General features: G+C 44.5%; 1 protein-coding gene across 1 annotated transcript in view; it reads left to right on the top strand.

Moving 5' to 3' along the window:
* The window catches only part of LOC310823653 (slit homolog 1 protein-like), a gene marked incomplete at both ends in the record, with an annotated part of 87,639 nt that overhangs the window by 14,008 nt on the left and 51,627 nt on the right, over window positions 1–22,004 (top strand). Inside the window, 5 exon segments of the mRNA XM_083696533.1 lie at window positions 465–483; window positions 571–642; window positions 5,087–5,158; window positions 5,582–5,653; window positions 20,905–21,021. Of these exon segments, the coding sequence (XP_083552659.1) occupies window positions 465–483; window positions 571–642; window positions 5,087–5,158; window positions 5,582–5,653; window positions 20,905–21,021 (352 nt within the window).

Raw genomic sequence — 22,004 nt, forward strand, 5'->3', positions numbered from 1 at the left:
CTCTCCATCTCTCAATCTCCATCTCTCTCTCGACACATCACACACAACACACACACACACACACACATACACATCACATTCAGAAAGGACAAACACACACCACCATTCAATGGTCTTTGTCTGGAAGTCTCCCTATGAATCCGCACCCGCAGACCCTAGTAGGACACTGCTGCCTGTTAGTAAGATTTGTGTACAGGCACTGAGATGGACACCTCACACCTCACACGGCATTATAAACTCCATGCAGTTCCACACCTCTAGCTTTTTGGCAAAGGTTTGAAAGAGAAGACTAAGGCTTTAGATGATCTGTCCCCTGGAGGCTTCTCCCCACAAATGAGTGCTCTTAATGAAGAACTGGGATGACACAGAATTAATTCAGTCAGTCAGACTACAAGCAATCTTTCACTACAGGGCTAAGTTGCTGATATTGAATAATTTGTGTCTTGTGTATGTGTCTTCCCTAGTTCTCTCTCCTATAACACAGTGTGAAACTGTACATGTGTTGTGTATGTGGTTGGATGGTGAGATGTTGGGTTTGAGACTAAAACAACCATGTTCTTGTCTTCATAGAGATCTGAGTGAAAACGTCATCCAGTCCATCCCCAGGAAAGCCTTCAGAGGAGCCACTGACATCAAGAACCTGTGAGTGTCTGTCTGAGTGGGCTAGCTTTCCCCACATGGACCAGATGGACCAGTGACCAGTGTGTGACACACACACACACTGATGTATGCCCCTGTCGTTGTAGATAAACAGTAAAATCATCCTTTCGTTATACAAGCAAAGATTATTACAGTGCCCACCATAAGTTTTGGAAAAAGGAAGCATTTTGTCTTGTCTTAGCTCAATACTCAAATCAACAATTTGGATTTGAAATCAAACAATTAGTATGGGGTCAAAGTAGAGATTCTCAGCTTTAATTCAATGAGGGGGGGGAGGGTTCAGATTGGGTGCACCATTTAGAAAGTACAACCATTTTTAAACATACTCCCCCTATTTCAGGGCTCCAAAAGTATTTGAAAAGATCATATAATGTCAAAATAAAGTACTCATGTTTAGCATTTGGTCGACAATCGTTTGCATGCAATAAGGTCCATTAACGCTGTGTATCTTCTCTGGTGATGCTCTGCCAGTTGCTGTTTGTTTTGAGGTTTGTTTTGCTTAAAATCTTATGATCAGGAAATTAAATGTATGTTCAATTGGATTTAAATCTGAAGATTGACTTGGCCAGTCAATACCTTTCCGCTTTTGGCCCTGAAAATGTTACACCGGAACGTCTGAAGAACGAAATGACGGCACACAGAGAGGGTGGTAGAATATAGCCCGAAGGCGTATTTAATAATTGTTATGATGAATTTTCATTTACGACTCCAATACTAACCAGATGTGGAACATAGCCTAGGGCTACCCCAACCTCCAGACTTACTGGCACCATGCCACATAAGGTATGGGGGAGGCTTACAAAGAGTTGTTCTCTTTCTGTATAAATAGGAGCGAAACCCCCATTTTGGTGCTCTCTTATGGGAAATATACATTGACCATGTATCTTCCATTGTGAGCCCAGATCGATCTGAATTAAACTATCCTGATCCAACTTTTATTCGGCGTATCTACTTTATCACCGGTGACTGCATTCTTCAACATCCAAAAATCATCATTACAATAATAATGAATAGGGAGAGGGGTTGGGGAGAAAGGGATAATCCAAGGGGGTCGTCGGGGTCCGGTCCAGGGTTCGGTAACGGGAGATCCAGTAGCTGAGAGGGGTAGGGGTTGGGGTAGGGTCGACGTACAGGTAGGGGCTAGGTCCATGGAATGGATAAATTAGGGAGTCCGAGGGAGACGAGAGTTCTGGAGAGTCACAAGGTAAACAAGACACTAGGAACACGTAGGAATACTCGGGAGGGCTGAAGCATCTGCGGGTCACGTGGGAAGATTACCATTAGACACAGTACGTTCTGGCAGGTGAAGTTCAGGCAGGGTTTAAGTAGGGAGGTGATTGCCGATGGGTTGCAGGTGTGCTGATAGGTGATATGGAACAGGTGCGCTGCCGACTGGGGACCGGGGACTGGGCGCTCCAGCGATGATCGCCGGGGCCTCAAGGTGGTGCCAGAGAGTTGGTTAGAGGGAGGGACCGTAACAGAAAAACTCCCTAGTTGCTATGGCAATATGTTTTGGGTCATTGTCTTACTGTATGATGAAGCACCATCCATTTGCTTGTACTCGAACAGACAAGATGTTTCTGTACACTTCAGAATACATTCTGCTGCTGCTGTCAGCAGTTACAATCATCAGTTAAGACAAGTTAGTTCTAGTGGCAGCTGTACAAACCTAACACCCTCTGCATCATGTTTCACAGATGAGGTGGTATGCTGTAAATCTTGGGCAGATCCTATTTTCTCCAAACTTTCCACATCTATCCACAAGTTTTCCAGACCAACTAGTGGTTTGCACCTGGCAGTGAAGCCTCTGTAGTTTGGCTGGTGACATATTCTGCAGATTGTAGTTTCTGACACATTCATGCCTTGTCGCCGAGGGCGAGTCTAGTATGGCCTTTCCCCGGCCTAAACACCATTCCCAACGTTACCCAGTTAAGCACAGCAGGATTGGCCCAAGGTTTGAGAGCAACCTTGGTGAATCACCACGACACTGCGAGAAAGAGAAAAAGCTTAGCAGCTGGGGGGCCAACCTGACGAGGGACACCGCGGCTGCGGATGTTCCTGAAACACTTTTTATCTTTGATCTATCCTTCAAATAGGTGCAACTGCATTACTGCTTATAAATGATAAGTTGGTTCGAATATGTGTAACTGAATAACTAAATAAGAGGAATTAGAATGCAAGTGTATGACCCTGGGTCAACATATCTGCTTGGGCCTCATTGTGATGACAGCTTACTAACACGGAAGGTACTAAGAATATAGAAATATAGAACTGTTTGATTGTGTAATCTTACTCAGGGATGATTACTGAAGTATGCTACTATATGTACTAATGTTAATTTTGATGATACATAGTTTTATCACGGCATAAGAAGGGTTAATAGTGTAAGACCTGCGGGATGAAGTGGGTCAGGTTGCGGAAATCCCCAACAGAAAGTACCCTTGTGTCCATAATCAAGCATGAGTGTGATAAGAATGTTTAGCAGACACAACAAAAAGTACCCTTGTGCCCATAATGTATTATTATCAAATGTATTATTATATGTCTTGTGACACTGAGAGTTGAGGGACAGAGACACTTCCTAAAAAGAACTTCCCTAAAAGCACTTCATATGACCTTACAAACACAGACACTGTGTCTAACACAGAAATACGCACGAAAATACACACACTATGATTAACACATATATTTAGAGACAAACCCACAAAACACCTGCAGGTGTTAGACGAACAGGAAGCCACATAAGAGAGGGTGGGGGCAAACAGGAAGCCACATTGAAGGACTTTTTATCGAGAATATAAAAAGAGCTCCCCGGAGCAGTACAACGGTCATTCCCCGCTGAGGAGCGTAAATACCTGGAGGACCGGAGCAGGACTGAGCGTGTTGTAAACTACCCCGGAGTGGAAACTGGAGCTTTCATACTCTAGCATCCGAGCAGATTCTCCGTGACCGGAGCTCACACTCTGATTGAATTCTGACTGACGGCCTCGCCACTCAAGCACAACGGAGGACCTTGGCGGACCTTTCTTTGTACAACAACGGCCGTGGCGGAAAGAGGAACCGGCTACGCTCGACGGAGTGAGACTGGGACTTCTCTAAATTTCACAGGCAGAGTAGGGACAGACTGATAGGTTTTTATTCTTTTCAAATTTTTATCGTTTTTGAATACTACCATTTAATCACTCTGCCTGTAACGCTGCAATGCTTTAAGCCATCATTAAAGAATTTAACCTGCATTTAATGGAACAGTTTTCTCAATTTTAATTCTTAAATCTTTATATTTTTTTATTTTTTAAAAGAAAAAAACGTTTTATTAACGTCGTTTTATTCATATAAAGACGTTTAGTATTCCATCCACCATAAGCAATTTTACCTCCTCCTGGTGACATAAAACATTATAGACTACTGTGCATATTACATCTTAGGATCTGAAGGGTTATATCTGGCCCCTTATTACCTCCTTTGGGTAAGTTATCCTTACCGATAAACATTTTATCCGCAACCACACCATCTGGCACTCTTGTAAGATTAGAGCAGTCGTTAACCATAGAGATTACCCACTTCGGTGTACGGTTTTATTTGGGGTGACTTTTCAGTGCAGCTGAGGTGGGTAGAGGAAGATTTGGGAGGAACTATGGGACGTAGACTGTTAACAGCGGAGTGAGTCTAATCGACACCAACCTACATAGGACCAGTCAGCAGCTGACAGGGTAAGACCCTGCAGGCTGAGGATCCACACCTGTTATCAGAGGGTTGGTCGGGGGCTTCTGTACAGGGCCTGAATACCCGGGAGACAGCCTACACGTGTTCCTGATCTGTGGAACAGTTGTTTTGAGGGTTTTCTTAATTATGGTTAGCATTCTTCGGTCATCCACTGTATTCGTCTTCCTTGGCCTACCAGCCCGTTTGCGATTGCTGAGCTCACCAGTGCTTTCTTTCTTTTTTGATGATGTTACAAACTGTAGATTTTGGTAAGTTTAAAGTTTTGGCTATGTTTCTGATATATTTTTCTGATATTTCAGCCTCATAATGGCTTCCTTGACTTTCATTGACACCTCTTTGGTCCTCATGTTAACAGACACCAATAGCAAACTCCAAGGCAAATGCAAAGCCTAGAATCAATACTAGACATTGACAGCTCTCTTATGCCTGCACAAATGATGTGACGGAACACACCCGATTAACCAGAAACACCTGTCAAGCCAATTTTCCAATACTTTTGGTGCCCTGAAATAGGGGGAGCATGTATAAAAAGGGTTGTTATTTGGAAATAGTAAAACCAATCTGAAAAAAAGAAAATATTTAATTAAAGCTGAGAATCTCTACTTTAATCTCACAGTAATTGAAACTGTTGGAGTATAGAGCTAAAATAAGACCAAATGCAATCTAGTGTAGAACGCAACCTATCTCTCTTTTGTCTCTGTAGTCAACTGGATAAGAATCACATCAGCTGCATCGAGGATGGAGCCTTCAGAGCGTTGAGGGGTCTGGAAGTGCTGTAAGTCCAGTATGATGCGCACTTGCACATGTGCACACACACACATGGACATAAATGCTTAAACTCTCTTAACAGACCAAACCCCAGCCTCACTAGCCCTCCCCCTCCCTCACCCCACGTAGCACTTAGTTAAATGAAGTCACTAGGAGCCTTCTAATAACCATCACCGCAACTGGTTTATAATCCAGACAGTCCTCTGATAAGCTATAATATTCATACACAGGACGCACAGGGCCAATGCAGCCTAACTGCCTGATAGCATCATGGCCCATTAATTCATGTGCCAGGGGGAGACAGGGTTCCTACCCCTGTTCTTGTCCCTGCCCCTGTCCCCGCCCTAGGGGAGACAAGAGGGTATTTATGGTTTTATAGTCTCTTCTCTGTTGATACATGTATCTTTTCCTCTGTTGTTGTCTCTTCCAGAACTCTGAACAACAACAATATCAGCAGCATCCCTGTGTCCAGCTTCAACCACATGCCCAAGCTACGCACCTTGTGAGGGACACACACCAACACCTCTCTCTGTCTATTTGTCCATTTATCTGTCTCAGTCATATTTTCCATACTGTGGCGAATAGAACAGTGTGAGAAAGCTGTGAGGTCCCATACGCTACCATCTCAATGAGCATATTATTGGCACAATTTACAATGTACAATGTAGATCAGTGATTTATGCCTGCTCTATGGGGAGAAAGAGCGAGTGTGTGTGTGTGTGTGTGTGTGTGCGAGCATGTGCGCGGGTGTGTGTGTGCGAGCATGAGCCCAGAAATACATACCCCCCAAAGCCTATTGTCTAAAGATAATTACTAAATATTAATGTCATGAATATAGTACGCAGGCAGAAGACTCAAATGCATGACTCAGAGACCAAAACTTCCAAAACATCCAAAAAGAATAGTCTGGTTCGATACACGGGTATGCAGTCAATAGGTAAAACAGATAATCCAGTAAGGGGTAGGCAAGGCAGGGTTCGGTACACAGGTGATCAATCAGAACAGTAGGTAAACAATCTGTCAGGGAGATGGCAACAGGGAACGTCAGAAAAACAAGCGCAGATCAAAGAAATGTGAATACAAAAACACAAGGAGAATCGCTGGTAGGCTTGACACAAGGGACAAAGACAAACTGGCAACGAGACTGGGGAAACACAGAGACTAAATACACAGGGAATGATGAGGAACAGGTGAAGCCAATCAGGGCGGGGTAGACGATCACACAGGCGAGAAACACACAACGGCAGGTAGTGAAGTGTCACAAAAATAAACAGGGAAGAATAAATTAATCACATGGAACAAAGACAAACAAAACTAAGGAGCAGGACGAGACGTTACAATTAAATTATGTATGAATTAAGTCAATTATGTTATGCGGGGACGTTCGGGTGGAACCAATAACGGCACAGGGAGCGGAGAAAAGCGATATTGCCCGAAGGCGTCTTTAATAATAATTATAATAGGGAAAAAGGGAAGGGGGGAAGAGTGGAGAATCCAGAGAGAGTAGTCAAGGGTCGGTCCAGGGGTCGGCAGGAGAGCAGGTAGTCAGACAGGCAGGGGTCGGGCAGGCAGACGGGTAGTCAGACAGGCAGGGGTCGAGCAGGCGGGGAGGTCCAGTAACAGGAAAAGGGGCTAGGTCCGTGGAAGGGTCGAGGCGGGATGCAAGGGGGTCGGGACTGCAGGAGGAAAACACAGGAGACAAGGGGTGAGGCAATACATTTGGGATTGAGTGAGTGGTGAAGCCTGTTCTCCAGTCTGAGTAAATCAGTTTAATCTTGTTTCTAGTCAGAGTGCTATTAGGAGTTGTTTGTTTTTTCAGTGACTATCCTGCCTGAAGCCTGTTCTCCAGCCTGAGTAAGTCAGTTTAATCTTGCCTCTAATCAGAGTGCTATTAAGAGTTGTTTGTTTGGCTATCTTGCCTTAAGTATTAAGTTTCTATTGGAAGCCATCTGTTTGAAGTCAATTAGCTGTGAAGTGCTGTCAATCTCCAGTGGGAGGGCCTAAACTCCTGCTCACCCTGGACCACGACTAATACATTTGGGATTGAGTGAGTGGTGAAACCTGTCTGGTCGTTAACGGATCGTCAGGTGGAAGGGGATGCTACCCTGCTAGTCATCAGCAATCACAGAATCTGCATTTATTTCGTGACAATCGCAGAGCGACAGCCTCCTGACACGAAGACAGGAGTCTATCTGTGGAGTCCATCGAGGAAGGCCATACTACTAAGTATTTTTATTCTATCTTGATAATTTCTTCATTACCCTGAGTGTATTGTGTATACTTTACCCACTAACCCAATGTGCTTTCTCCCCATTCCTGTTATTTCCTCCCTTAGGAGGACACATCGATGCTACACTTCCACTCGCAACCCTTCCAATCTTATCTAGATTAAAATTAGATTAGATTCAACTTTATTGTCATTGTGCAGAATACAAGTACAGAGACAACGAAATGCAGTTAGCGTCTAACCAGAAGTGCAAAAAAAGCTGAAAAGTGCAATGTGAACAATATATACAGGTAGTGCAGTATAAGCAGTATATGAGCAGTATAAGTAGTGCAGTATAAGCAGTATACAGTGGGGGAAATAATTATTTGATCCCCTGCTGATTTTGTTAGTTTGCCCGATTACAAAGAAATGAGCGGTCTATAATTTTTATGGTACTTTTATTTTAACAAATAGAGACAGAATATCAACAAAGAAGTCCAGAAAAAACACATTATATAAAGTTATAAATTCATTTGCATTTGATCGAAGGAAATAAGTAATTGATCCCCTACAAACCAGCAAGAATTCTGGCTAATACAGACCGGTTATATGCCCATGAGGCACACAGATTACTCCTGTCACTTTAAGAAAGTACTCCTAATCTCTGCTTGTTATGGGTATAAAAGACACCTGTCATTAGAATCAATCTCTTCCATTCCAACCTCTCCACCACCATGGGCAAGACCAAAGAACATTCAAAGGACATCAGGGTAAGAGTTGTAGACCTGCACAAGGCCGGAATGGGCTATAAGACCATCAGCAAGAAGCTTGGTGAGAAGGAGACTGTTGGTGCAATTATTAGAAAATGGAAGAAATACAAAATAACCATCAATCGCCCTCGGCCTGGAGCTCCATGCAAGATCTCGCCTCGTGGGGTAAGGATGATCATGAGAAGGGTGAGGGATCAGCCCAGAACTACACGGGAGGAGCTTGGTAATGATCTCAAGGCAGCTGGGACCACAGTCACCAAGAAAACCATTGGTAACACACTACACCGTAACGGATTGAAATCCTGCAGTGCCCGCAAGGTCCCCCTGCTCAAGAAGGCACATGTACAGGCCCATCTGAAGTTTGCCAATGAACACTTAAATGATTCAGAGAAGGCTTGGGAGAAGGTAATGTGGTCAGATGAGACCAAAATCGAACTCTTTGGCATAAATTCGACTCGTCGTGTTTGGAGGGAGAGAAATGCTGAATGCTACAATCCCAAGAACACCATCCCCACCGTCAAACACGGAGGTGGAAACATTATGCTTTGGGGTTGTTTCTCTGCTAAGGGTACAGGACGACTTCACTGCATTGAGGGGCCAATGGACGGGGCCATGTACCGTAAGATCTTGGACGAGAACCTCCTTCCCTCAGCCAGAGCACTGAGGATGGGTCGTGGATGGGTCTTCCAGCATGACAATGACCCAAAACATACGGCCAAGGCAACAAAGGAGTGGCTCAAGAAGAAGCACACTAAGGTCATGGAGTGGCCTAGCTAGTCTCCAGACCTTAATCCTATAGAAAATTTGTGGAGGGAGCTGAAGCTTCGAGTTGCCAAGCAAAAGCCTTGAAACCTTCAGGATTTGGAGAGGATCTGTAAAGAGGAGTGGACCAAAATCCCTCCTGAGATGTGTGCAAACCTGGTGACCAACTACAAGAAACGTCTGACTTCTGTGCTTGCCAACAAGGGTTTCTCCACCAAGTACTAAATCATGTTTTGCTTGGGGATCAAATACTTATTTCCTTCGATCAAATGCAAATGAATTTATAACTTTATATAATGTGTTTTTTCTGGACTTCTTTGTTGATATTCTGTCTCTATTTGTTAAAATAAAAGTACCATAAAAATTATAGACCGCTCATTTCTTTGTAATCGGGCAAACTAACAAAATCAGCAGGGGATCAAATAATTATTTCCCCCACTGTATATATTAACAGGAACATTATAAGCAGAATAAATATAGAATGCAGTATGAATGGTATAAGCAGTATATGAGCTGTATAAGTAGTGCACTATAAGCAGTATATGTAATAACATTATAAGCAGAATAAATATAGAATGCAGTATGAACAGTATAAGCAGCATATGAGCTGTATAAGCAGTGCAGTATAAGCAGTATATATGTATTAACAGTAAACATTAAAGCAGAGTAAATAAGCAGAATAAATATGGAATGCAGTATGAACAGTATAAACAGATATGTACAGTATGTACAGATATGTGCAGTGTATTTACAGTAGCATTATAAGATTAGTAAAAAAAATAAGGGTATGTGCATTATGAACAGTATAGACAGATATGTACAGAAGAACAGTAGTATATAGTATAAGAGCAGTGTGTACAAGTGAAGATACAGTATGTACAGTTTATAGGAATACTATAGGGTAAGAGTGCAAGGGTAAGGGTGTAGGGGTTAGTTGGTAGGTTGTCACCTAGGTGTAGAGTTGGAGTTCAGTAGGGTGACAGCCGCAGGGAAGAAGCTTCCTCTGAACCTGCTGGTTCGGGTGCGGAGAGACCTGTAGCGCCTCCCGGAGGGGAGTGGGACGAACAGTCTGTGGTTGGGGTGAGAAATGTCCATGACGATGCTGCGTGCCTTACGCAAGCATCGCTTGCCCTGGACAGCCTCAATGGAGGGGAGTGAGGAACCGGTGATGCGTTGGGCAGTTTTCACCACCCTCTGCAGTGCTTTCCGGTCAGAGGCAGAGCAGTTGCCATACCATACTGTGACACAGTTGGTGAGGATGCTCTCGATGGTGCAGAGGTAGAAGTTCACCAGGATCTGAAGAGACAGATGGACCTACTTTCGTCTCCTCAGGAAGAAGAGACGCTGGTGAGCCTTCTTGATCAGGGTAGAGGTGTTGAGGGTCCAGGAGAGATCCTCAGAGATGTGGACACCCAGAAACTTGAAGCTGGTGACTCACTCCACCTTAGTCCTGTTGATGAGGATGGGGGTGTGTGTGCCAGCTTTTGACTTCCTGAAGTCCACAATGAGCTCTTTGGTCTTCCTGGTGTTGAGAGCCAGGTTGTTGTCGTTGCACCACACTGTTAGGTGCTGGACCTCCTCCCTGTAGGCCATCTCATCGTTGTTGCTGATGAGACACGTTGTGTCGTCTGCAAACTTAACAATGGTGTTTGAGCCATGTACAGGTGTGCAGTCGTAGGTGAAGAGGGAGTAAAGGAGGGGGCTCAGCACACAGCCTTTTGGAACGCCGGTGTTCAGGGTGAGGGTTGAGGAGGTGTGGTTATGGAGCCTAACAGACTGCGGCCCACCATGGTCAACTGACCACGACCTCACTGTCACGGGAGGACTTTGGAACTGCCAATCAGCGGTCCGGAAAGCAGAGGCTATCTCAGCCTATGCCTGCTTCATGTCTCTCCACTTCCTTGCTCTCACAGAGACATGGATTACACCGGATAACACAGCTACTCCAGCAGCCCTCTCTGATGCCTACTCCTTTACTCATTCCCCTAGACTCTCTGGTCGAGGAGGAGCAACAGGACTCTTCATTTCGCCTAAGTGGTCACATAATGTCCTTCCCCTGTCACACCTGTCCATATCCTCCTTTGAATTCCATGCTATTTCTATCACCTCCCCTGTCAAACTTCACATTGTTGTTATGTATCTTCCTCCAGGTCAGCTTGGCCACTTTTTAGATGAGATGGATGTCCTTCTCAGCTCCCTCCCTGAGGACGGCACACCGCTCACACTACTGGGAGATTTCAACATCCAGTCGGAGATGCTTCACTCGTCTGGAACGCTTGACCTTCTATCCTCCTTCGGCCTTACCCTGTCCCCCTCTCCTCCCACTCATAAGGCGGGCAATCAGCTTGACCTTGTCTTCACAAGATCCTCCCATACCTCAAACCTCACTGTTACCCCTCTTCCGGTTTCGGACCATCATTTCGTATCCTTCTCCCTCCCTCTCAAATGCTCACCCTCCCAACCAGTCTCTACCCACACTGTGTCCTCTCGTCGCGGCCTGCGCACCCTTTCACTCACCACTCTTTCTTATCCGCCCTACCCTCTGTTGAATCCTTCTCTCTTCTATCCACTGACGCAGCTTCCTCCACCCTCCTGTCCTCTCTTTCCTCATCCTTTGACTCTCTCTGGCCACAGATCTCAAGGCCGGCACCATCCACTCCACGCGCTCCCTGGCTGTCTGAAACCCTGCAAGCTTGTAGAATAGGGCTCCGGGCAGCTGAGAGGAAATGGAGAAAATCTGGCCTTCCAGATGATCTAGACCCTTATCTCTCTCTCCTCCTCAACTACACCTCATCTGCATCAGCTGCTAAAGCCTTATACTACCATTCCAAAATCCAATCCTCTGTCTCTGACCCAAGGAAACTGTTCTCCACATTTTCCTCACTCCTCAACCCTCCTCCTCCCCCCCCTCCTCCCTCCTCTCTGTCTGCCGATGACTTCGTCACCTAGATTGAAAAGAAGGTTGATGACATTAGCAGCTCCTTCCCTCTACCTCTCACCAACAATGCTACCTCTCTTCCCAAAGCCAATGTGCAACACCCAGTCTCTGGTTTATCAGATTTCTCCCCCCTCTCCCCAGAGGATGTTCTAAAGCTGGTCACATCCAAGCGGGCAACCACCTGCCCCCTCGATCCTATCCCCTCTCCAATCCATCTCCAAAGACCTCCTTCCTCCTTCCGTTCCTTACCACCTTAATCAATTCCTCTCTATCCACAGGATCTGTCCCAGCTGCCTTCAAGACAGCCAGAGTCAAGCCTCTTCTCAAGAAACCAACTCTTGACCCGTCTGCTGTCCATAACTACAGACCGGTATCCCATCTCTCCTTCTTATCTAAAACCCTTGAACGTGCTGTCTCTAACCAACTGTCGAACTACCTCCTTCAAAACAACTTCCTTGACCCTCACCAATCCGGCTTTAAAGCTGGGCACTGTACTGAAACGGCTCTCCTCGCTGTCACGGAGGCTCTCCACTCCGCTCAAGCTTCCTCCCTCTCCTCTGTTCTCATTCTTCTGGACCTATCTGCTGCATTTGACACAGTAAACCACCCAATCCTTCTCTCCACCCTCTCAGAATTGGGCATCTCTGGCTCTGCACTCTCCTGGTTTGCATCCTACCTGGCCGATTGCTCCTACCAGACCCCTCACCACTGGTGTCCCCCAGGGCTCTGTCCTTGGGCCTTTACTGTTCTCTCTCTATACCAAATCTCTCGGCTCTGTAATTTCTTCACATGGTTTCTCCTACCACACCTACGCAGATGACACTCAACTTTTTCCCTCATTCCCCCCTTCTGACTCACAGGTGGCAACACGTGTCTCGGCATGTCTTGCAGACATTTCTGCTTGGATGTCAGCCCACCACCTAAAGCTCAACCTTGACAAGACTGAGCTGCTCTTCCTCCTAGGGAAAGCCTGCCCTCTCCAAGACTTCTCCATCACAGTAGAAAACTCTACTGTGACCTCCTCCCATACAGCCAAGAACCTTGGGGTGATCCTTGACAACCACTTATCCTGTGTGGCGAACATCACAGCGACAGCATGCTCCTGTAGATTCTTTCCCAACAACATCAGAAGGATACGTCCATTCCTCACCAGAGAAGCAGCACAACTTTTGGTCCAAACACTTCTAATCTCTCGCCTTGACTACTGCAATGCACTCTTGGCCGGACTCCCCCATCAGGCCTCTGCAGCTCATCCAGAACGCTGTCGCTCGTCTGGTGTTCAATGTCACACCCCTCATCCGCACCCTCCACTGGCTCCCGGTAGCAGCTCGCATCAAATTCAAGACCCTGGTGCTTACCTACCGTGCGGCAAAGGGAACAGCCCCTCCCTACTTGCAAGCAATGGTTAGCCCCCAAACCCCTGCAAGATCACTCCGCTCATCCACCTCGGCTGCCCGCCTGGCACCGCCGCCTCTACGTGGATGCAGTGGCCGCGCTACTTGGTCACAGCTTTTCACTGTCCTGGCGCCTGTTATGGAAAATACATTCATAGAACTATTTTCAGGTTATACACTTTCATATGACTGATACAACGTGTGTAACTACTGTGATTAAATTTTCTCTTGCCACACCTCTAAAGTTCTATAGCCATTGTTCTAAAAAGCACTGTATAATTTACCATGTGAACAGCGGTGGTGTCGGAGGGAGTGGTGAGAGAGAGCAATAATGGGGGGACAGGCACATCCTGCCGATAGGTGTGAAATGTTGAACACCGATTAATCAGTAAGAAAGCGCTGATTGATCAGTGAGAGAGTCTCCCCATTGTTCATTCTCTCCCGCCCTTTCTCACGTAAGCACAAGCCCATCAGCCGATAGCCTTGGTGGCAACTTCCATTATGTTCAAACTGTATAAAAGACAAACCTGATCATTGTCTCTTTAGACTTGCGCTGAACGGAACCCCGGATCTAAGCTGGGCTGCTGTTACGCTCTTGTCTCTTGTTTGCAAGCAATAAATACCGGACTCAGATATTGTGGCTACTCAGGATTTGTTTCTTGATTCTTACCTCCGAAGAGCTAAAGTACAGAGTGGTAAATCCTAGACTTCCACCACATGCCCCGCTGGTGCAATGAGCTTCCCACTACTGTCAGGACTGCAGAGTCACTTCCGATCTTTCGCCGTAGATTGAAAACCCACTTACTTTAACAAATGTATTGTTGTAAGTGGCTTTGGATAAAGGCGTCTGCTAAATGCCATAAATGTAAATGTAATGTAAATGCAATGACGAGGAGACGAAAAACACTGGAGGGGTTACCGTATGGTCACAGTACATTCTGGCACTGGAGTGATGACTGGGCAGGGTTCTTGGGGATGGGTCGCAGGTGTGCTGATAGGAGATCGGGTCCAGGTGCGCTGTCGACTGGGAGGGAGACGCTCCAGAGATGACCACCGTGGCCTCGAGGTGGTGCCAGAGGGTTGGTTAGGAGGGGGAACCGTAACAAATTATGCTCGCTGAGATTCTTAAATGCACCACACTTTCATTTTTGTGGTGGTTTATGTACCTCTCCACTCCCAGTTGGGTTACGGGTGTATATGTGTGTGTGTGCACGTGCGTTTGTTTGTGTGTGCGTGCGTGCGTGCATTTGTGTATGTGCGTCTGCTCCAAACCCCCACCACAGAGTTATTCTGGACAAGGGGAACCTTCCTGGAATGTTAGTTTAGAATATTCAGGGTTTATAATGTTCTTTTTGGAATTCCTTGTTTATAACGAGCGTGTGCCTGTGTGTGTGCGTGCCTGTGTGTGTATGCGAGCATGTGCGTGGGTGTGTGTGAGCATGTGGGTGTGTGTGTGTGTACGTGCGTTTGTTTGTTTATGTGTGTGTGTTTGCGTGTGTGCGTGCGTGTACACTCCAAACCCCCACCACAGAGTTATTCTGGACAAGGGGAACCTTCCCGGAATGTCGAATATTCAGGGTATATAATGTTCTTTTTGGAATTCCTCGTTTAGAATGTGTCATTTACCATCATCCGTTAGGAATGCTCCACTGTGGGGAGATGTAATGGGACTGGGGAAGAATAGGTTTGTGAAAGAGACCCAGACATTGGGGTTTAGGGTTAGTACAGTTTGCTGCTGATTAGGGTTTAGGATTAGTGTACAATAGGGGTGTGCCAAGTACTCTTGATCATTCTTGATCATCAGTAAATTGATCATTCAATAACTGGAAGGAACAATTTGTGAGGAGGAATAGTGACAGGCACTTGCTAATATGCATTCTGACCCACTTGCGAGTGTCATCCGATTATCAAGTTCTATTTAACAGATACAAGTATAACGAGATTGGCACACCCCCAGTGTACAATATGTTCAGGCAATTCAGTCAGCAAGTTTCCAGTCAGTAAGATGGTGAAGACACGCATACAGACAATGCAGTAGACAGCAGCCACACATATTGATGATGGTAAACTCCTAACACTCTCTCTCTTTCTCTTTCTTTCTCTCTTTTTCTCTCTCACTCTCTCTCCCGTGGCGTCGGTCAGTCTGTGGAGAGATCAATTGACCTAGGCTGTTTACAAAAGCCATCTGTCCTGGCTGTTTACAACTGTGTTTATTACTCATCTATCCTGTTTCTGCAGCTTTGATCTATTGTACTCCATTGTGTTCATACCCTCTAGTCAACCCCCACTTATCTGATCTCACCCCTTCTGAGATGTTCCAGGACCATCTGGTGTCCTTGTGACCTTTTCCCCTAGGTGTGGGATTACAACCCTTATATTGTCTTTACATTTACCATAGCGTGCGTAGATCCCTCTCTCTCCATGGATTATACACAACCATACGGCATGACAGCACAGATCGTTAACTATTCATTGCCCAGGGAGAGAGTTCCAAAGCATGGGAGTGTAACAATTCCAGAAACATAGAGGGAAGGGGGAGGGGGGAGATTTTGAGCTATAGGGAGGGATGATATGGGGAAGGAGAAGGTTGGGGGGAGGGAGTGTGTAATAATCTCTATAGCAAAGATGATTCATTGAAGTCCTGAGTGGATCTATGCAAATATTCTGGCAATCAACCATTAGAGTCATCTTTCACCTAGATTGTCGGACAGATAGTCACAATGAGGTTGTTCTTCATTGTTCTTCGTTTTAATGAACAGGTGTTAAGTAGATATTACTATAGCTACGTTTTACTTCTTAGATTGACCTGTAAAAAGACTACACTTAACAGTTTCACGGTCAGCAACCACCAAGGCAGGGCTAACAAACAATCATGCACACACACTCTCTCTCTCTCTCTACACACAAATACCCACACCCACTGTTATGTCTTGAGTGGAGGGTTGACCAACAGAAACTCCCTCTGAAGGGATCATTAGAGACTGGCTCATTGGCACACACATACACAATCTCTCTTTCTCTCTAGTGTATGTTTGTGTGTTTGCTAGCTGTGGCCAGACCAGGACACCTGCGGGAGATTTGGGGTTGGGTGAATGAAAATGACGATGAATGAATGACAAAAGGTAGAGGAGTAAGAAAGAGAGAGAATAGAGAACATAATGGGAAGAGGGGTGCACTGGAAAGTTGCACAACAAAAGCCTCAACTTTAAACTGTCAGAAACACACACACACACACATACAGGTCCCAAAGCTCCAGCTGTGCTCCGCACTTCCACTGATCCTAGAGCTGTCAAACTTGTCTTGTTAGATCAGAGGAGAGCAGTGTTCCGTCAAATAACTGATCCCACATCAAAAACAATCACACAAAGGGTGAAAAAAGCAGCTCGCTCTAACATTACTCAAATGCTGTTTTTACATGTGTACCTGACTCCTTGTACAGAATATACTCATAATATCTCTCTGCTGTTATTGTTATTATAACTATTGTTCTTTGACATACTTATTATTATTCCAATTCTTCCACCTGCTACTCCTCCTACAGCATTTAAGCTATTTACACCAATCCCACTTTAAAACGTGCAGAGAGGTCTAACTCGCGTTGCTATGACTTTTGGTTTTGATACCAATTAAAGTGCACTTTTTTACATGGAGGTCTATAGAAACCAAAAGATGCCATGTCACGGTAGATTTAGAGTTTGACCACCAGAGGCTCTATTCACCTTAGCCAAAGCTGATGGTTAACCAGGAAAACCCCAAAAATGCAGAGTCAGAAGAACAGTTGAGGGAGGTCCAAGGCTTTTACTCGAAAACTTCAGAATCTTTACAATACACGGAAAAACAGTCTCAGGAATAAACATTCAAGACTCAGCAAAGAGGCACTGCTAACAGAGGTATTTAAATACTCCAACTAATAAGGGCTAATGACTAAACACAGGTGAGAAACATGAACACAAAACACAATCACTCCGGTCATCTGTTCCAGGTGAGTCCCTCGGGCAGGAAAGACCAAATATAGGCATCTCCAGGTTACTTCCTCTTGGTCCCCCTGGAAGTGCTCTCTGTCGCCATCTGCTGGTTGGAAAGCCTCGTGACATGCAAACGATGCAAAAATCTTATTTTTTAACATGGTGAAATGTTGATTTAGGCCAACATTCCGAGAGCCCCATTATTACTGCAACTGCTATGGAACTTTCAGAATTCTTTAATAAAAACAACAGGAGACCTGCAGAACACATTCTTAGAATGATTACACAATACACTCTCTTGGCTACCAGTTCTGCAACACTGAAACCACTCTCAACCCCTTAACCAACCAACTCTACCACTCTCAACCACTAAACCAACCACCCCTCAACCCACTCCACTAAACTACCCCAGGCTCATCCTATCTGTCCATCTATCTATCTATCTATCTATCTATCTATCTATCTATCTATCTATTTATCTATGACCTTCTAACATACTATCTATCTCACCTTGTATTTTTCTAACCTTATATCTATCTAACCTTTCAACTACCTAGCATCATCCTTTCTTCCTTTCACCAGTCACTACTACTTTACTCAGAATAACCCATAGCCTACTAATTAACCTCTTAATTATTTTGATCTTTCTATACCTCCCCTCTCCCATCTACCCATCCTTTTTTGCGTCTATCAATTCATCCATCCAATCAACCAACCTTACCAACCTATCTCAGATTTTCTTACTACCCAGACAATCTTCATCAACCCTGATAAAAGCTTTCTGATACCTTTTTGTAACTCCAAAAAAACGCTCATCTACCACTCAACCAACCAACTCTCTACCCACTCCACTGAAGTACCCCAGGCTCATCCTATCTATCTATCTATCTATCTATCTATCTATCTATCTAACATTCTATCCATCCAACCAACCAACCAACCAAACCATCTCTAACTTTATCCGCTACCATAATAAGACTCACTTTCTTTCAACTACACAGGAAATCTATTTATCTAACGAAACATCTTTAAACTTTTTCCACAGCCAAAATAAGACTTTGGGTCAAGCCCACAAACTTTCTTCTGGAACTTATTTTTCTAGTTATAACTGTTAGTATTATTCCAATTCTTCCCAGTGCTACTCCTCCTACGTGCAGAAAGGCCTAACATGCGTTGCTATGACTTTTGATTTTGATCCTATTACACTTTTTAAATTATGCAAACTTGAAAGTGCGCTTTTTAACATGGAGGTCTATGGAAACCATCCGATTTTTGAACCACTGCTTACACCTTTTAAGCAATTCACACCATTTCAACTGTAAAATGTGCTCCAAATTAACTCCAAATGATCAACTCTGATGAAAGCTTTCTGACACCTACTAAACTTTTTAAACGATTTTTGTAACTCCAAAACCTCTCATCCGGTTAACATGGTGGAATGTTGCTAAGCTCATGTCGCTAAGCTAATTAGAAGAGCCACGAGCCACCATACAGAAACACACATACATAGGCCAGTGTTTAATATGAGCACACCAATATCGCAGCAGTGGTCTACCTCAATGCCGCTGCTACAGCAGACACATGGTGTGAAGTGCTGCCGAAAGCCACCACAAGGTGATGACGAGCTGTGAAGGATGTTTGAAATGAGAATGGTTTGCCTTTTATCAGCTTGCCTTATCAGATAGATTGGCAAAATCAAGTTTATTATAGCAGCTCATGAATTGTGATGAAGAGTGGAAATGGTTTAAATATCAGGTTATTTTAACAAGGACCAAGCAATGGGACCAACTCCTATTTACTCTCATACTGTCATCACACATTATTTCACAGCGCAAAGAAACAGGGGGGAAATGTTTTAGCACAGTCTGACATGAATAAGCGTGAGTCGGCTTTAATAATGTAATGTATTGATTACAGAATGAAGTTAGAAATCTTCATGCGAGACAGGAGTAAGGATGTTGGGTTTCAGTGGGATTGATACTGGATAAAAAAGTAGCCTACAGTTGTTATCATTAAAACCGTCATAATAGGGTGAGAATGTCCACATTTTCAGCAAGAGCAGCCTTCTCTCGTTTACACAATGTAATAATAATAATAATAATGCATGTCAATCTTCTATGAACTAATGGAATTCATTAAATGAAGAACTTCACTGTTCTAGGAGAGGAGTGGGATTGGATTGGGCTCCTCATTGGAATTGTATCTCTCTAGTGGCTAGATAAATTGTCACGCTTTTGTTTGTTAATGGGAAATGATTTGAGCTTGTTGTAAGCGGAGCTCAAGCATGCACACACGTAGGAGCTGAATCAAAATGTTTAGCCTACAGATCATGAATGTCACACATATCAACAATTGTCCAAGGCTACAGCAATTATATGACACCTTTATGAAAGTACTTCATTTGTAGCCAACTATGATACATGATATGACGGACAGGAGCGAAAAAGAACAGTCAAATACAGACAGTAGGCAACTACAAATGACTCATTGGATACGGGCAGTAAAAAAGTGAAAATATTTGTTTTATTCTCGTCATTGCACATGGCATGTACACATTTTTGATTGATTCATGAAAGCTCTCATTTCAATCATGTGAAATACGTTCAATGTGAACTTGCAGTGCCAGAGCAGAAAATTATTGACAGGAACTGAGCTCTTTGCTTTGTGTCCATCTTGCCTACTGCTGAAATGCGCGGAATCAACTAGAAAAAAAACATTATGTCCCTATGAGTTTATTGATATGCAATTTCGCAGACACGCATGTCTGACATCATTTTATGAAGTGTCCATGAAGACATGATTTGTTCTAAATTATGGTTTATCCAAGGACATCATTTAGAATTTCTCCGACCAGACAATAATTCTCATAATAAACTCATAAGCTACTCTTCACATAATTCATCAGGCGGCAATGTTTGTAAACACATGACAACACACTGTAAGCATATTCATTATGCTCAACAATGCCTGAAATAAAACTCACTAGTGCCGTCGCATTACTCCTGCGACATCGTCACACTGGCGGCCAACTTCTAAACTCAGGCCGACTGTACAGCTAGTTGTAACACAGTGAGAGCTTTGTTCAGAACACACACGCACACACACACACACACACACACACACACACACACACACACACACACACACACACACACAGCAGACCGGGAGATGGATATGGAGGCGATCAAATATTTATGGTTTGAAACTCAGATTAGTAATGTATCTTAAATGAGGTATTTAAAAGTTTTTCTGAGTTAGCCTGGAAATACTGGAACAGCACACACACACACTCTCTCTCTCTCTTTGGCAGTGCTGGTGCTTTTTGAACAGGTCTCAGGAGACAATGTCAGGGGATGTGTATACAGTATGCAAATTAGGGATTATTTCTTCAGAATGTTCAGAACAAACTGCAGTGAGAGCTCAGAGGACATAGGGGGCCGGTGGTGCTGAATCTGCAAAATAGTGACAATTACACCTTGACTTACAAAATGGTGAGAACACTGGCACACACCATCAAACAGACAGCACATTCTTGCACACGCCCAAACACACACACACACACACACTCTTTCTCTCTAGTTTTGGAACACATTGTCCAGCCCCTTCATTTTCATATTCCCCCTTTCATATTGACTAGTGAGTGATATGCATGTACTTCAATTGCTCTCTCTCTCTCTCTCTCTCTCTCACAGAAAACTCAGAGAGCTCTGGTCTGCAGCCATGTAGGGGGAGGTTCCTGCCCTGCCATGTGTACCTGCAGTAACAACATTGTGGACTGCAGAGGGAAAGGCCTCACTGCCATACCAGCCAACCTGCCAGACAGCATGGCTGAGATGTGAGTACAGTACCACACTCCCATTTAAGAAAATATCTCAAAATGTAGCTCTCCTTTAACATGCTGTAACTCGCTAGTCAACATGGCTGAGATGTTAGTACTGCACTTGGGATAATTTGACTCCACCCTATCATAGTATAGCACAGCCAACATTAGGAATACAGTTTGGAGCAGGGAGGAGGGAAACTTTTCTAGGTCTCATCCCTCATCACCCCCGAAAGAGCCTGTTTCTAAATACCCACCCAGTATGGGTCAGTACACACACACACACACACACACACACACAGCATGGATGTTCCTTCACAACCCTGACCCATTTACAGGGCGTTGGTGAGACAGAATTCACAGCTGGACACAAGGCTAAAATGCTAAAAGGCTCAGTGCGTAAGCTCCATGATCTATGTAACCAATAGCATCTCAAGATTCCACTCAGCAGCACCAATGGGAGATTGTGGAAAAGATAGCTGTACTTTAAATATTACAATCCAAGATTCTCTAGATGTTAGAGAGATTTCACAGGACTTTTTGCCCTAAAGTTTTAGATTTGTACTAAATGGGCACAGCTAATGAACCGTATCATGTTCTAATTCATCATTTACAAGGCCTGGATGAAACACTGGCATCTATCCTCCTCCTCCCTCCCCTCCTTTACCCATCATGTTAGATGTTTCATCTCACTCTTCCCCCTCCTCCTGGTCCCTCTCTTAGCACTACCCCAGGCAGCTTTGGGAGAGGAGGGGCGGTGGGGGAGGAAAAGGGGGAGGAGGGAGAGTTATTTTCAGTAACTCTGCACAGCAGGTCCGATGTGAATGCTTGAAGTTCATTATAAAATCAGTTTAAATTATAGCAAGGCAGGGTATCAAGGCCAGCCTAATGCCTGGTTAATGAGACACGCACACACACATACTCTCTGCTCTCATTACTTACACATGGAGACCCAGAGCCTTTCTGCCCTGCTCTGTTTTAATGAATTTTATGGGTTA

This window comes from Argentina silus (genome assembly GCF_951799395.1).
Source record: "Argentina silus genome assembly, chromosome: Y".
NCBI lineage: Eukaryota > Metazoa > Chordata > Actinopteri > Argentiniformes > Argentinidae > Argentina > Argentina silus.